At 43.7% G+C, this 15,174-nt stretch overlaps 1 protein-coding gene across 1 annotated transcript; it reads right to left on the bottom strand.

Moving 5' to 3' along the window:
* Positions 1-651: 651 nt before the first annotated feature.
* YWHAB (tyrosine 3-monooxygenase/tryptophan 5-monooxygenase activation protein beta) lies at positions 652-14,816 on the bottom strand. The gene is made up of 6 exons (XM_061441867.1): positions 14,623-14,816; positions 6,673-6,973; positions 5,576-5,699; positions 4,432-4,595; positions 3,001-3,096; positions 652-2,529 (listed from the first exon to the last, which is right to left on the bottom strand). Exons 1-6 carry the CDS (start codon positions 14,790-14,792, stop codon positions 2,473-2,475), a joined length of 912 nt encoding a protein of 303 aa, XP_061297851.1. The 5' UTR covers positions 14,793-14,816; the 3' UTR covers positions 652-2,472.
* Between the last annotated feature and the right edge of the window lie 358 nt (positions 14,817-15,174).

A 15,174-nucleotide genomic window follows, 5' to 3' on the forward strand; every position in this document is an offset into this window, starting at 1 on the left:
TGCCAGGAATGAGAAGCCGCAGCAGCACCCATGACATCGGTTAAATGCGGAGCACACCCGGGCTCCCAGCGGAGCTGGAGCGCCCTGTCCCAAAAAAAGGTAGAGTAACTTCCAAAATACAAACATTTCCTTTTGATCCTTAACTTTATGGAGCTGAGGATCAGCAAAGGTCCCCAGCTGCTGATCACTCTCCCAGACTATTTCCCCCACAAAGAGACATAAAGATGGGAGATGTTAACTGGAGGCCCCATAAACAGGAGCAGCTTAGCAGGATCTGGGATTTTCCTTCTCAGAGCTGACAGTGTCATCAGCACAAGCCAGACTGGGAGTTAGTGAACACTATGAAATGATTTAAGAGCAGGTAAGTCCGTAAAGCATGAAGAAACTGACTAAGCAGCAATGATTTCAGATATAATGAGGGATGACCGTGTAAAGCCATGGCACAGGACAGATCAGTACTCGGTCAGCAGCCAGTTAGATTCTGCCCTAACACTGTGTGTGGGGAAGTCTCTCTGCAAAGGACTGAGTAATGAAGCATTTGGAAACCCCGAATCGACTCGCACAATCCAAGAAGTGAGCATTTAATATAAATGGTGCTTTTCCAACCACAGGGGTTTTGGACCCAGTAGAGCAAAGAAAAGAGACACAAACAACTGATAAAATTTTTTATTATTCACTTTTGAACTCTTTTACACTTTTCCTGATTATTTTGTGTAAGGTGAAACTAGAACTGTTTAAAAGACATACACAAATCTAGTACATCAATAACCAGGTATTTCTTTTTGCTATACTATTCTCACAACCACGTGTGTGCTAGGCAATATAACCGTCACAGAAGCAAACTTTAGGCAGAATACTGGTCAGTAAAAACAAAGCGAAAAGAGCTACCAGATATACAGACAGGCTCGGTTCCACATTCACTACTGCATTTATCAAGCGCCAAGTATTAACTGCACAATTTGTTCAGCTAGTAGAGGGGAGTTTTAAAATCAGTGCATGAAATTCTCTTCAGCAGATGGATGGATAGACAAACAGATGGAGCCTATACCTAAGTGGAATGTGAAGGGAGGGGGATGATACCGCGAGACTGATGGGTGACTATCCCGTATCTTTTCCACTGCATTATTCACGCAACTCTCATTAGGTTTTCTTTAATGGGACATGTTTGAAACATAACTAGGTGAGGTGTGGAGCTCAAATATTACAAGCATCACAAATGTGTAGGTCTGCATTCCAGTATGATAAATGGGAGATCCTGAACGTCTGAGCCAGATCCTGGTACTACCAAAAAATAGCAGACAAGAGCTGAAGACTGCAACAGCCCTGGCAGCTCTCAGACATCCAAGAAAGAAACCTGTCCTTGAGCAGGTCTCACCCACCATCCTGACATCACCCATAATCAAAGAAAGGATGACGCATATGTGGGAGTCCAAAACTGCTTTAATGGAGTTTTAACATGTGAGAGGGTTGAGGATGAACAGAGTCCAGTGGGAGAAAAACTGCTATAAAGGGAACTAAAAGGTGGCTCAGTGGATTACTTTAGAAGTTCTCAGGATAAATTCAAAATGGGAATACCATGGAGATTTTGATTCACCTAAGATTAAAGTAATGCAAAAGTGGCAGATCACTTCATGGTATCATCCAAACTAATAAGGCCATTCAAAAAATTGAATCTTCTCCTATTGCAAGTCCATGGTAGTGAACCAAGAATCCTCACTACTGAAGGCTAAGGTGTAATTACGTTATGTTATTGCTGTGGGAAGGGGCTGAGTCATGCATGTTGAATGAGCATGAAAGCACTTTTAGAAGTCAAATCCCAGTTATCTGCCAGTGTAAAGAGTTCGGAAATCAAGCTGCTAACTCCCCCGTTACCCTCCTCCCCAAAACAAACCCCATCCCCAGAAAGACAGGATGGACAAAGTGAGCTTTTGACTGGAAGCGGTGCCTCAGACTTGGTTACAAATGTCTACAGAGTGTGCCTGTTAAACTAACCCATAGCAGTGTCACTAACTGGAATGCCATATACTGGATTGTTTTCTTTCCATGCCCCAGTGTCACAATAGAATCTCTATAACTTTCTGTACAACTTTACAACAGAATTGTACTTCGACTATTTTGGTGCCAAATTGAAGCTCGCCGGAGTTTCCATAATTGATGTCTACTTTTCTACCAATAGGAGTTTTGTAAGGTCAATTGCATTCACAAAACCCATAATCACAGTGTTCAGTTAAAAATATAAACACGGTAATCATAACTGGAAATGTTCCTAATAGGAAAGTTCGGAATGCCATTGTAATAACCGACCTCCGCTTGAAGTACACAAAACACCAACCAACCGGTTTTACCCCACAGACAGTTTTTGCTACGTTGAGGTTGTGAAAGTCGATGTACTATTCTTTTTGCTTGTCGCACAAAGGGATATATGTGTAGGATACAGGGTGACATTGAACATATAGTGAAGCGTGACAGCCATTAGTTCTCTCCCTCCCCAGCATCCCCTTCATCTCCCTGGTTTTCCGATGTCCATAGCTGTAAGAAAATACAAACATATGTTCATACTTAAAGCATGCAGTTAATTACAACTGTCAGGAAAGGGAAGACAGTACAATGAGCAGCAAGTCTGCAATTTTTTCAGATAAGAGCAATACAGAACATGACAGTTAAAGCTACAGAATAATGAACTGGAAAATGAATAGAGAATAACAAACAAAAAGGCAGCAGAAGTTTGCAAGCTCAACATAAAGCTGGCTATTGTAAACAGACAAACTCCACTTTGTGCTACCAAGAAGATTCTGAGTTTGTTACAGTGGTTATCGAGTGATTTGTGGTTTAAACAAGCAAGTTAACTGGTCTGATTACAAAAAGCTAACGTGCAGTTAATGTCTCAGAAAAGGCTTTCAATGGCACAAAACTACATAAGTTGTCTGATGTCAAGTCACACTTAAGTCCAGCAGCCTAAGTAACAGTGCACAGTGGAATGGTTTGCCCCAAGATACTTACAGTGAGGTTGTCCCTAAGCAGCTGCATAATCAGCGTGCTGTCTTTGTAAGACTCTTCATTCAGCGTGTCCAGCTCTGCTATCGCTTCATCAAACGCCTACAAATATGCAAGACAGCTCTTTCACACTCTGCTCTGGGATTTACTTCTGCTTACACACAGCTTACACATTTGCCACATCCCTATTCAATTACCCAAATTCTGTGACAAAACCTCCCAGTATATTTCTTTTCCACCAACAGAAAAGAAACGTAAACCAAAGTGAGCACCGGATCACTAGACAACCAGTGGGAAAACAGAAGTCTTCAGGGTCCAGCCTAAAGCCCAGAACAACTTCACTACCATGCCAACATCAAGTACTGAAAAGGCAAGTGCACTCTCTGCCACACTGAAGAATGATTCGTGCAGCTTGAAGTCAGCTTTAAGAACAACACTTCAAAGCAATACTTTCATTAAAAATGAAGGTCTTGCTGGTGTAAATTTGCAGTAAAAGACAAAGATACCATTATGTTGATATATATTGTACATGAGTAAGTAGGCAAGAAAAGGGAAGACAAGGGTTTTTTGATGGTGGGGTGGAAGGTTTTGGACTTCTCTCCAAAACAGCATAGGAAATCAGGTATGTTCCCCTAGAGATTAATAAAGCCATTCCTCCCATTGATCTGCTACATGTGAAAGCCCACGCTGCAAGCCTGAGTGCCGAAAGCCATGAATAAGTGCTATTTCTTCATTCCTGCTTCAAACCCAGTGTAAGCACATTCACTAAAAAAGCAGGAACAGCAGCAGCGTTTTGCACAGCAAAACATCACTCCTTGTTACAAGGTATTATCCAAGTGCATTTTAAGAACACAAAGATTCACCTAATGGTGTATTATTAAGGTTACTACCAGACAATTTTCACAGATGCAAAAAGCTCCATTTAGAAGGCTCTAATCCTATTTTAGGGAGAAGGGCAAGAAAAAGAATGACTAGCTATTCATTTGGCACAACCCATCACACAGTCTTTTTGGTCTCTGGAGAGAGAGGCACACATGCATGCAGATATACAAGGACATTCAGGGCTACAACTGTAGTCACAAAGATGACTCTTCATGTATCTGCTAAGCGTTCAAATTTAAATGTTTCACTTTAGAAGTGCTAAATGAATCCAAGTGTGTTCAAATGTGACACAAGCACATTCTAAGAGAATTACAGACTTAAGAGGCGCTTTTCTCTTCCCTTTCACTGGATCAATTGTGCTAGCAAACCAGCTTTACTTGAAGCTTGGCTAGTATAGCTAACTTACCTGAAAACATACTAGGATAACAATAAAGATGCCAGCATTTTTAAGGAATTTGTAATGAAAAAGCATAATAACCTATAAAAGGGCTACTGTAACCATGTAATTATCTCCTTAGGCTTCAAAAAAACAGGTAATATGAGGAGTCTGCTTACCGTCTTTGCCAGATTACAGGCCTTTTCAGGAGAATTTAGGATCTCATAGTAGAAGACAGAGAAATTTAGAGCCAAACCAAGTCGAATGGGGTGTGTTGGCTGCATCTCTTTCTTGCTAATTTCAAATGCCTCCTGGTAAGCTTGCTGTGAGTTTGCTACCGTTGCTGCAAGAAGTAATTACAATCATATTAATGCACAATACAACATGGACTTCATGATGGAAGTATTAGAGCTTGGTCTAGACTACTGTGCCACCAAAAATTCATACAATTTCATATGCACAGATGCTTCTTTCAGTGCTTTCAGATGTAAAAGCCTACCACTGGCTGAACTATTCAGGCAGAAACAGTTCAGGTTTTTTATAGAGACTTAAAACAGAATTTATTCAAAATAAATTCCAACCAATCTGAATGCACAGAAGGCTCTACCTAAGTCAAAGTACACTCTGATTAAACACTTGCTTTCAGCCTAGCTGAGGAAGTAGTAGTTCTGAATAATAAATCCAGACAAAATCACACAGGGACAAACTACCTATTTAAACTGAAGGACATATTTAACACCTGGGTTATGAACTTTGTATTTCAGTTTCACATTTCAGAGGAAAGACAACAGTTCCTTCCTGGCTAAAAGGTAACAATAAGTTCTAGAAGGGCATTTCAAACTGAGTTTGCAAGACAGACCACAATGAGACACCAGGAATTCAGGCACAGTTCAGTATTGCTTTACCACTTCAGGATGAACTGGCTTTGGACCCAGCAACCCAGTATCCCATATTTGCATTCATAAAGCTTGCAAGCAGTGAGAAGTTGAGAGCTAAATTCATAGTTTAAATAAGATATGATAGGAAAGCGTTTTCCATGAGAAAAAAAAAACACATTCTCCAGGAACAGGACTTTACACTGACAAATATGCTTGAAAATCAGTCACTGAGGTTATGGGCTGCAAACAGAATTTGACAGGTTTGATGAATGTCTGTTAATTGCAATGAAGTCTTTCTCTAAAAGTGAGTTGCACTGCACATCTTCAATACTAGAGAGCAGCAGCAAAAAGAAATACTTCATGTTATGGGGAAAAGAACACAAGTATTTTTTATACTTTATTCTGCACGGCCCCCAGCAGAATGAGAGATTTCAGCTCTACTTACTTTGCTTATTGTCTCCAGATGCCACTTCTGAGAGGTATCTGTAGTAATCGCCTTTCATTTTCAAATAGAAGACCTTGCTTTCTGGCTGTGTGGCATTGACAATAAGGTACTTATCCAGGAGTTCCTGAGAAAGGAAACATATTTTTTTTTTTCTTTCCCCAGTCATAAAAATAATGTCTGAAACAGCCTTCATTACAATGGTAAGCACAAACTGTTATAACAATGACTGACATATACGCACGTGCTAATCGCTTTGCCTACTGTTGTCTAAACTCAGAACAAAAGAAGAATTACTGGTAACCTAATCCCTGGAAAGCAGAAAACTCGCTCTATTGAGGCTACCCACAATTTGCTCCTGCAGAATCTTGCGGCTTAAGAGTGCAAGGATCTTCCTTGAAGCATACTGAGGCGAACCTGTGTCTACAACCAAGCTAATGAAAAGCAGCAGCTTGACATTACCATGGGTCAGGTCACTTTTGCTGCCACAAACCTGAATTCTATACAGAGCAATGAAATTACCCACAAAAAAAAAATGATTTACTTGCAACTCCAGCTGAAAAGCTGGACAGTGGATGGTCAGCACATGCGCATCCAGAGATGTAAAACTGACAGTACTGACAACAACTGCTCCTGACTGATCTTTAGCAAACTGAACAGCAGTGAAAAGAATCCCTCTTGTCTAAGTGGAAAAAACAGCAAAACCAGTTTGGGGAAGAAATACACACCTTCTCCAACCTAAAAAGTACTGAACACGCCTCAGAATGTCAGCATTTAAGAATTTAAATGGTAGGCAGGACTCATGCCAGTGCCCCAGATCTCAAATTTTCTTTTCATGGTGATCCCTAGCCAGCAACCAGGGGCCTTCAACACTGCCTTGCTTGCTTTTTTTCTATTGAAAAAATCCAAATGCTCTGTTATAACAAATTCCCTAGGAAACAAACTAGATGCCCTAGGAGCTAGAATTGTACTCAAGCTTGAGGCTATGCAAAATTATTCCCTTGCTAAGGTGCTGCAGTATCTACAGCACAAGATTCCTTAAGCCTCTCTGAAGAATGCTGCAGTACCAACTACTGTTATTTTTGCTGTTGGATTATTACCAGAACATCATTGCAGATATCCTGCAATTCAGCCTCAATTTTCTCACGATATTCTCTTCCCATCTGCTGTTTCTTCTCGTTCCTCTCTGTTTTCTGTTCAATGCTGGAAATGACACGCCAGGACGAACGACGGGCACCAACCACGTTCTTGTAGGCAACTGAGAGTAGATTCCTTTCTTCATTGGACAGTTCATGTCCTTGCTCAGTGACAGCCTTCATAGCAGCAGCCATGTCATCATAACGCTCAGCCTGTTCAGCCAGTTTGGCTTTCTGTACCAACTCACTTTTATCCATGGCTCTCCTGTAATCAGTGGGGAATACAAATAAGAGAAAAAGTCTCTTTGATTGTCTGCACTGTGGAAGTTCATGCTGAAGCGTGAAGCAGAATTCACAGTCACCAGTAAGGGGGAAATTATCAACTCTAGAAAAGTAATACAAAGGGTTTCTTTTTAAGAATTTACCTGACCTTTTGCCAAATATGCGTCATTTCTATGTGTGTAAATGACTAATCACAATCCTGAAGATAGGTGAGCATTATTCTTCAAAATGCAGCAAAATTCATATTGGCATTAAGCACATTAATATGTTCCTTATGTAAATGTCTCCCCTTTCCTATACTGGCCACACTCAGCTTGGGAGACACTGCATGTTCTAACCCAGAAACCACCAGGTACAGCTGTGGTTTGATTTTTTGGTTGGTTGGTTTTCCCTCCACTATTATACAGCAGCAGCAACTCAGGAGCACTGAAGCCCTGGACAGCTCCTCCTCACACTGAAGATTCCTGCACACTACAAGAGATGTTTCTGTGTGTTTAAAATAAACCATACCCAGGAAAGCTGTAGCTGTTGGCAACTATGGAAAGTTCATTCATATTGTTCTGCCAGAAAACTGGGTTTTAATACATGCATCAACGTACATACCATAGATTATTCTACATGACAAGGGTGGCTGCAGCCTCACGTTTTCAAAACCTTTTAAATAACACTGACATTCCCCAAAAAGCAAACAGGACATGGCTCACATGATGGTTACTACTGCAAAGCTAATTGCTTACATGGAAACAACTTGTTTATCATTTCTGATAAGGCAGTTTAGCAACTGAAGCCAAGAAAAATGCATCACGTGACTACACAGCCCCTGAAGAGCTTAAGCAATGACAAATGAAGTTAGTACAGAACATGTCAGTGAGGCAGCCTCAGTGTTGCTTATTTCTGCAAGATGATGCTAACATATGGTTAACTCAGCCATCAAGCTTCCAACCTTAACCACCTAGGGCCAGGTTCACAGAATTTAAACAAGTTTCTTTTCCTTTATCAAAGTAAGTGGACATCAATACTTCATGAACTCACAGACACCCCAAATTCATCTGTAGTTTCCTCAGGCATGTAGGTTCACTTTGGGACAGACCCAGAACTGTTATTCTTGTCAGTACTGAGCAACAATGTTCCTCTCCTACTCCCTAAATCCCAACCAGGACAATCAATGTCCAAGCTAAGAAGTTTTCAGGCTGAGACCTAACAGCCTAAAAACAACTTCTAAAGAAACAATAAAAAGCAAACAAGAACAGTAAGTTTACAATTGCTGTTCATGGACTTACCTTCATTAGACAAAAATCTGCAGCCCTATTATAATGAACCAACAGGCTGAAAGTGATTGCTGTAGCCTTCTTCCTGGCTCTCTCCTTTGCAGATCCCAGTCTGACAAGTTCCTGATGGAGAATGTCTCGCACATGCTGCTCAGCTTGTATTTTAATCCAAGTATCACCTACCACACTATCATGCAAAGAAACCAGCTCCCTATCCTAAAACCTGAACCAGGACAATGAGCTGCAGCCCCAAATTCCCATCGTGCGCATGAGCAGTTTCAGAGTACCCTACTGCCAAGGCTGGAGTCCTCACTACACAATTACACTGAGATGAGCATATTCAATCCCTTCAGATGGAGATACTCCACTTTAGCAAAAATAATCACCAAAGATAAAAGGTCAATGTTATTGTACATGAAAGCTCAAGTAAACTCAGCAATCAAATGTCCTACCTGCTGTACGTTTGCAAGTCACACTCACTCCTGCTTGCATCTGATCCTCTGCAGATCTGGCCTAATGCATCCATCCACGTAAGGCACTCAAGTAACGATATGCAATACTAAAACCAGCCTCCTAGAAAGAGACCTCTTTAGACTCCTAAGTAAAGCTGGGCTGTAGTTTAGTTCAATTTCAAATACTACCTTTAAACTAGTGGGTTCTGGCACCTACTTAAAGGTGACACACAGACTTCCTATCAAAACCCCTGACAAGACAGACTGACTGTAGGTACCAGTGTGACATGGTCTTGTAAGGCATGATTAATTTGGCTGTTTCTTCCCCAAGAGGCTTTTACCATGGGGCATGTTGTATTATCATTGTTTTCTGCAGAGCTATCAAAAGAGCTATCCACTTACTCTGATGAAGGAGTAAGTGGAACTTGTGATGTGCATCTTTTCCCCTGCTCCGAAGGATTTCATAGTACCAACATATAACAAGCCTCAGGATATCATCAGACCATTTACCATTGAGAGAACCACTCCACTTTTCACTGTGGAGTCTGCTGAACCTCATAAACATTCCCTTATCTCAGCACTAAACCGAGACTATGCGCTTAATGCAGGCAGCAATTTGTGAGTGGCATTTCTTTACCCTCTCACTAAAATCTGAGCATGAACAAAGTACACCTGAAGAATGCTTTTTACATTACAAGGGCCAACTTTAAATAACAGGGCATTTAAACAAAACCATTTCAGAGCAGTTCTAGTTTCCTCACAGTCTGCACAGCTTCTAGAAGCATTTCTATTGCGGCTGTCTTATCTTCTCTTCTTCTTATGGAATGTGATTATTATGTAGGAAAAGCCTGCTTGTGGAAGTCCAGAGGCAAGCAACTCCAACAAAGTTTACATTTTGCCATTGAAAGGTCAGTTTTATCTTTGATCTGCACTTTGCCAATAGTGGTCTGATTCCCAGACAAGTCATTCATGCAGAATTCCATTTACAAACATTACAGTTTAGTTTAGAAATGGTGTAGTTTGTTTTATCAGGCTCACTGACATATTTATCTTTAGATGCAAGTCAGTTCAGGACAGTCAATGGGTTCATATAAGGACACATGAATGAAATCACAAAGGGAACTTCAAGGGCATAAAGACCTAGTGGATAAAGAGATCCAGAAACCAGTTCAACGTATCAATTATACAGGCAAAATACCAGCACAAAGCATTAGAATGTTGTTTCTCATCAAACAACTTTCTTCAGTAATCTAATTTACGCACATCTTAGATGTAACTCAAGCCAATTAATGAAGATGGAGGTCCTCAGAACTTTACTGGCTTCGTTTGGACATAAAAATTCAGTATGCAGGGGCTTGAGCTGTTTAGTTAATACCCGCACTGCTAGGAAGTTCGCTATGAAACACAAAACATTATTCAACAATATGGATTTAACAGGAGTTACATGCAGTAAGAAAATAATGGTCCACACCAAAATACCTGCAACTGACGATAAGCCTGCCATGATTTCGTTCACAGGGTGCTGCATAAAGGAACACTTAAAATCCTAATTTGATTCTCCATTGCTTACCTTGTTAGAAGCTTGGAGAGAGCTTTGCAGAGCTATGCTGGCTTGAGCTCCAAAAGAGGGAAGTGTTTGCCAGAAGGAAAAAAGATATAAGGAAAGGAGTGATGTTTGAAAAGGCAAAGAAGCAACTATCAGTTATAACTGGTCCCTCCCACAGAGGAGATGAAAGCCACACCAACAATGGATCAGTGTGCCACAGTCTGAAACAAGCAAAGCCCAGAGCTAAAAATACTCCTAGGCCACAAACAGAAGCCATCTAACAAAGGTTACCTGCAGCTAGGAGCAATACACACAGAGGTGATGAACAGAAGGCCGACAGGAATGATCTATTCTAGCACTAAGGAAGCCATGCCATGTTGGCAAGGGGAAAAGAGGGAAGATGGAAAAAGGAGCAGACGTGCAGATCTCAGCCACGGAGGAGTCCTGGAAGTTGCCCATTCTAAGCAGAAGATTCTCATATTAGATGCATTAATACATATCAAATTCTTAAGACACTGTCTTAAGAATCTGTCAAACTACGAGCGAGTAGCCCTCCAAAAAGGAAGTGGCTGGACCCTAGTTACAATAAGGGGCACCAATCACCAGCAGTCACAGCTGAAAGTAGCAGCTGCCAGAAATTTGTATCATCCTAAATCCCACACTTAAAATGTGATTTATTACTTTTTTTTACCTCTACCTCCCATACAGCCTAGAGTTCTTTCAATCTCTCTTACAAATGCTGAAGAGCATGTATGCAGTTACTAAACGTTACAAGTGCTTACTTCCCACCCCCAGAAAAGCTTCATGCCTGTGTAGACAAAAGGCTGAATTGTATTAGGAACCTGTAAAACACATTCGTTTGTAACTGCCTTGTTACTTGCAGTGGAAGACACAGTATGAAGGGGATGGTGTGACCATCCTGGGAACAGCACCTGAATTCAGAACACGGATCCTTCAGGAGTGGATGGACACATAGAACTGGAGGTTTATGTATCAGTAACAGCTGAGGAGTAAGACATGCAGATACTGTTCTTCAGAAGACTGCAGGAGCTCGAGAAGTACATCTTACTACTCAGCAGTTACCCCATCTGCTTCATATTGTTTCCAATCTCTATGAGCTGTTTAGGACAAATCCAGAACAGACCAGAAGCAACTGTGTTTAAAGTCTGCAGAAATCAAGTGAAAACTGAGACTGAAAAAAAAATCTGCCTTATGTAACATATTGAACTGACAAGACAACACCAATAAGCCTACATTGGCCTGAAGTCTGCTGCGCCTGATGACCTTTTCTTCTGATAATTAAGTCATTGATTTTGTGTACTGGTTTTCTCTTTATAGCAAGCATGAGAATCTATCAGACAAACACTTTCACTCTGTAAATAAACACTGGTGAGAATGCAGAGTGGTTACTGGTTTGACATGTTGGTCCCTAATGAGTCAAGTAGAGATGTGGGTTAACAGACCTGCACATTACACTGCAAAAGGAACGTAAAACCCCATTTGGTGAGATAGGATGTGACCACACTTCTCAGTCACCAACTCTGCAAGTCCATTCAAATTATAACAGGAAAAGCAGCAGACTGGTCCAGAGTTTGTCGTTCAATCTTCCAATAGTCCGCGAACATACCTTATTTGATTCCTGGATGGGCAATTCACTCCGAAATTGAACATTCACATGAGGTATGTGGTATTTTGAATTAAAGCTCTAGAATTACAGAGAGGAAGAGCTCTGGAGTTACTATTTCTAAACCAAATGGAAAATCCTTCTCCATCATTCAGGTACACACACGCTGGCCCAAGGATCTGGATGATGTTGATGGCATTCACTGTCACCTGACTGTCACTCCCAGGAGATAGTCTTTATAGGAAAGGAATCAACTCTTTAAATAGAGCGCAAGAAACGTCTCTTGCTTGACTGCACTATCAGGCATTTGATTTTATTAGTTGTGTTTTTTCTATTTTAGTTCCCTCAAAGCCTATTGCTAAATAACTGATAAAATTAATGTGCCTGGTAAGAGCTGAACAGTAAAATCTTCCTGACAAGAGCTTAAACAACAAGTTCAGTAAAATATACCGCATTCATAATGAGGGAAAAAGGAAAATGACTTCATAGTTGTGATATTCTTGCTGACCTTGTACAGCACATAACTTCAGCCTCCTCTGCATCTCCTGATTAACCGTTTGCCCTGGCCTTCAGCTCAAACCTTTCTGCACATGTTCAGATAAAATGAACACTCTCTAAAGCCAAGCCTAAACCTGCTCTGGCCATCCCCTGCCATTGCTACTTGTTGCTTCCTAAAGGCCAATCTAAATTTTGAATAAAGTGACCTTCAACCATTTCCAAGCTCCACAGACAATTAAGAAATTTCAATGACAAGTACCAATAGCATGTAGGATATTGTACAGACAACTTAAACACAGTGTCTTGTTCTTCTTCATGTCATTTAAATGAGGGACCAGGCTCCTCATACCCATGGCACTTCACATCAGACAGCTGCAGGTGGAGACAAGCACGTGGTTCCAAAGCACAACATACTCACAGGGTAATACCTTTTTGTTCCAACTAGCAGAACTGGTTTTGGCTAGAGTCCAGGTGGAAATAGTGAGCTATCCTCAAAAATCTTCCCCCAGGCATAAAGTTCATGCCAAACTAATGTGTTCATATCACCGGTAAATCACATTTGTTAATACTAAACTGAGAACATTTCTATTACAGGGTGGGGCAAGAAGCATGGCCATAGAAGAGACATGCTATGATAACGCCTGGTCTTATATCTGATCCTAGAGGTATCAGAATACCAGACGCATTACAGTACTAGCTTTTTACCTCATTATTCAAATCATTATTTACTCAACTCCTCCTCATCAGAGTTTATTCAGATGCAGTGCAAAAAGCTGCAGACTGGCAAAGGCCTTGCTTAGAGGGAAAAAAAGAGACAACATCAAAATAGCAGAGATCAGAACATGCGGTACTGACATAATGAGGTGGAGAAAACTGCACCAGGCCCATCTGTGCAACGAGTCTATCACTTTATTGGCACCAAGTTAATAAACAAATTATACACAGTATATTTCTGAAGTCCTTTAATATGACGAGTGAAAAAGGCACTGCATTCTTATTTTCTTTTCTAAACCAGATGATATCTCATTATTACTATAAAACAAGGGCTTTTCTTTCCACAAAATATTAGAAATCTCTGACTGAGGTGTCCCACAGCAGTGAATGGGTGAAGACGACTACTCCCACAGCAGCTGAACTTACAAAACCTTCCACACCTTCTCAAAATCTCTGCTATTTTTACCTAGGAATTCACTTTTGCCAGTGCTACATGATGTGCTTTTTGCTTTCCTACCACTAGAAAAGGTATTTTAACTATTAATAACGAATTTGGCTGAAAGCAACAAATCAATATTGTGATCTCTGCATCAGATGCATTTTTGCTCCTGTATGCTAACACAGTGAATGCACACCACTGATACGTGATCATCCCAATTAATACCTGGTTGTACATACCTCAAATAAAACCTACAGTTGGCAGTTCCGAGTTACTGCCCAGCCCTTCTGTAGGCTGGGACTGGCTTGAAGCAACCTGCTTTCCCTCTGGCACCCTCCCTAAGCACACCTCTATTCGCAAATAGACACAAACGACCCAAATTCGAAAATAATAATAAAATCATTTCTTTTTCTTCTAAAGCGTTCAGGCCATTTCCGTGATCGCCTTGGGTCTTACGTGAGCAGGCTCACAGCAACCGGCACAGAAATGGCACCTCCCCGAGCCCAGCATTCCGGCAGGGCCGGAGCTCCCGGTCTGGGGACCCCGCGAGGCTGCCCCAATCCCTTCTCCTGGGCTTGGGGCGGTGCAAACGGGAGACTTCGGAAAGGGCAGGGCTATGAGCGGCACTGCCCAGGGCGCTCGGTACAGGTGTGCGCGGCCGGCCTCGCCCTCGGGGAGCGAGTGACTCACCCAGGGCGGGGCAGGGCCCGGAGCTGGGGAGGGGGGGGGGGGGAGGAGGAGGAGGAGGCGGCACCGCCCGCCCGGGCCCCGCAGCGGCAGCCGAGGGAGGGTCGCTCCGTTACTCGAAGGGGGAGGCAGGACCCGCCACCGCCCCCCCACGCCCCTCACGGGGGACGCTCCCGCGGCGCGCCAGGGGCAGACCCCGCGGCCCGCTGCGGCCTCGGGAGCCCCTGGCCGGGCCGGCCAGCGGGGAGAAAACGGGTCCGGCCTGCGGGGAGACGGAGGTGGGGGCAGGCCGCGGAGGCCTCCCCCGCACGCTCCCGCGGAGCCGCAGCGGCGCGGCCCAACCCCGGCGGCGGGGGAGGGCGAAGGGAATGGAGCCCAGGCAGCGGCGGACCCGGGACCCTCACCTGGCGGGGGGCGGCGGCACCGCGGCCTGGATCCCGGCGGGCGAGGCGACTGGAGCGCGGCGGCCGCTCGGCGCACGCACACACACCCTGCGGCGAGCGGGCCCGCTTCCGGCGCCGCCGCCACGCCCCTTCCGCCGCCAGGGGCACCGCCGCCCCTCCCGCCTCCCCATTGGCCCGGCGGGCGGCGGGCGCCAGTCGGTGCTCGGTTGCCATAGCGACAGGAGGGCCTCAGGCCCCCTGCGGCCCCTCGGCTGCCGCCGGCCCGGCCCCACCGTCGCCCACCGGGGGAGAGGCCCCTGGCAGGCAGCGGGGCGGGCTCCGCTCCTCAGCGCGGGGAGGCCGCGGAGCTGCCGGGTGGAGCCGTGCTCGTGCGGTCACGCCTCGGCGCCCTGCAGGCTGCGAGCGCTCTGTGCTGCTCCAACTCGAGTCACACGCGTGGGGCCATCCCTGGTGCGCCCCTGGGCGAGGCCAGCTCAATCCAGGGCAAAGGAGAGCTGACCCGGCTGGGAAGCGCAGCGGCTTCCCGAGCCACAAGAAGGCAGAGGGTTTGGT

Source organism: Pezoporus flaviventris, unplaced genomic scaffold, assembly GCF_033815535.1.
Source record: "Pezoporus flaviventris isolate CSIRO_AGI_PZ_B2104156 unplaced genomic scaffold, CSIRO_AGI_Pfla_v1 ptg000213l, whole genome shotgun sequence".
Lineage (NCBI taxonomy): Eukaryota > Metazoa > Chordata > Aves > Psittaciformes > Psittacidae > Pezoporus > Pezoporus flaviventris.

Excerpts from the sequence above, each read along its gene's own strand:
- YWHAB (XM_061441867.1), bottom strand. The coding sequence starts at position 14,792 with ATGGGGAGGCGGGAGGGGCGGCGGTGCCCCTGGCGGCGGAAGGGGCGT. Across the intron at positions 3,097-4,431 it reads CCTGTAATCTGGCAAAGACG|GCGTTTGATGAAGCGATAGC; the intron begins GTAAGCAGACTC and ends GCATATTTGTAG. Across the intron at positions 2,530-3,000 it reads TGCTTAGGGACAACCTCACT|CTATGGACATCGGAAAACCA; the intron begins GTAAGTATCTTG and ends ATTTTCTTACAG.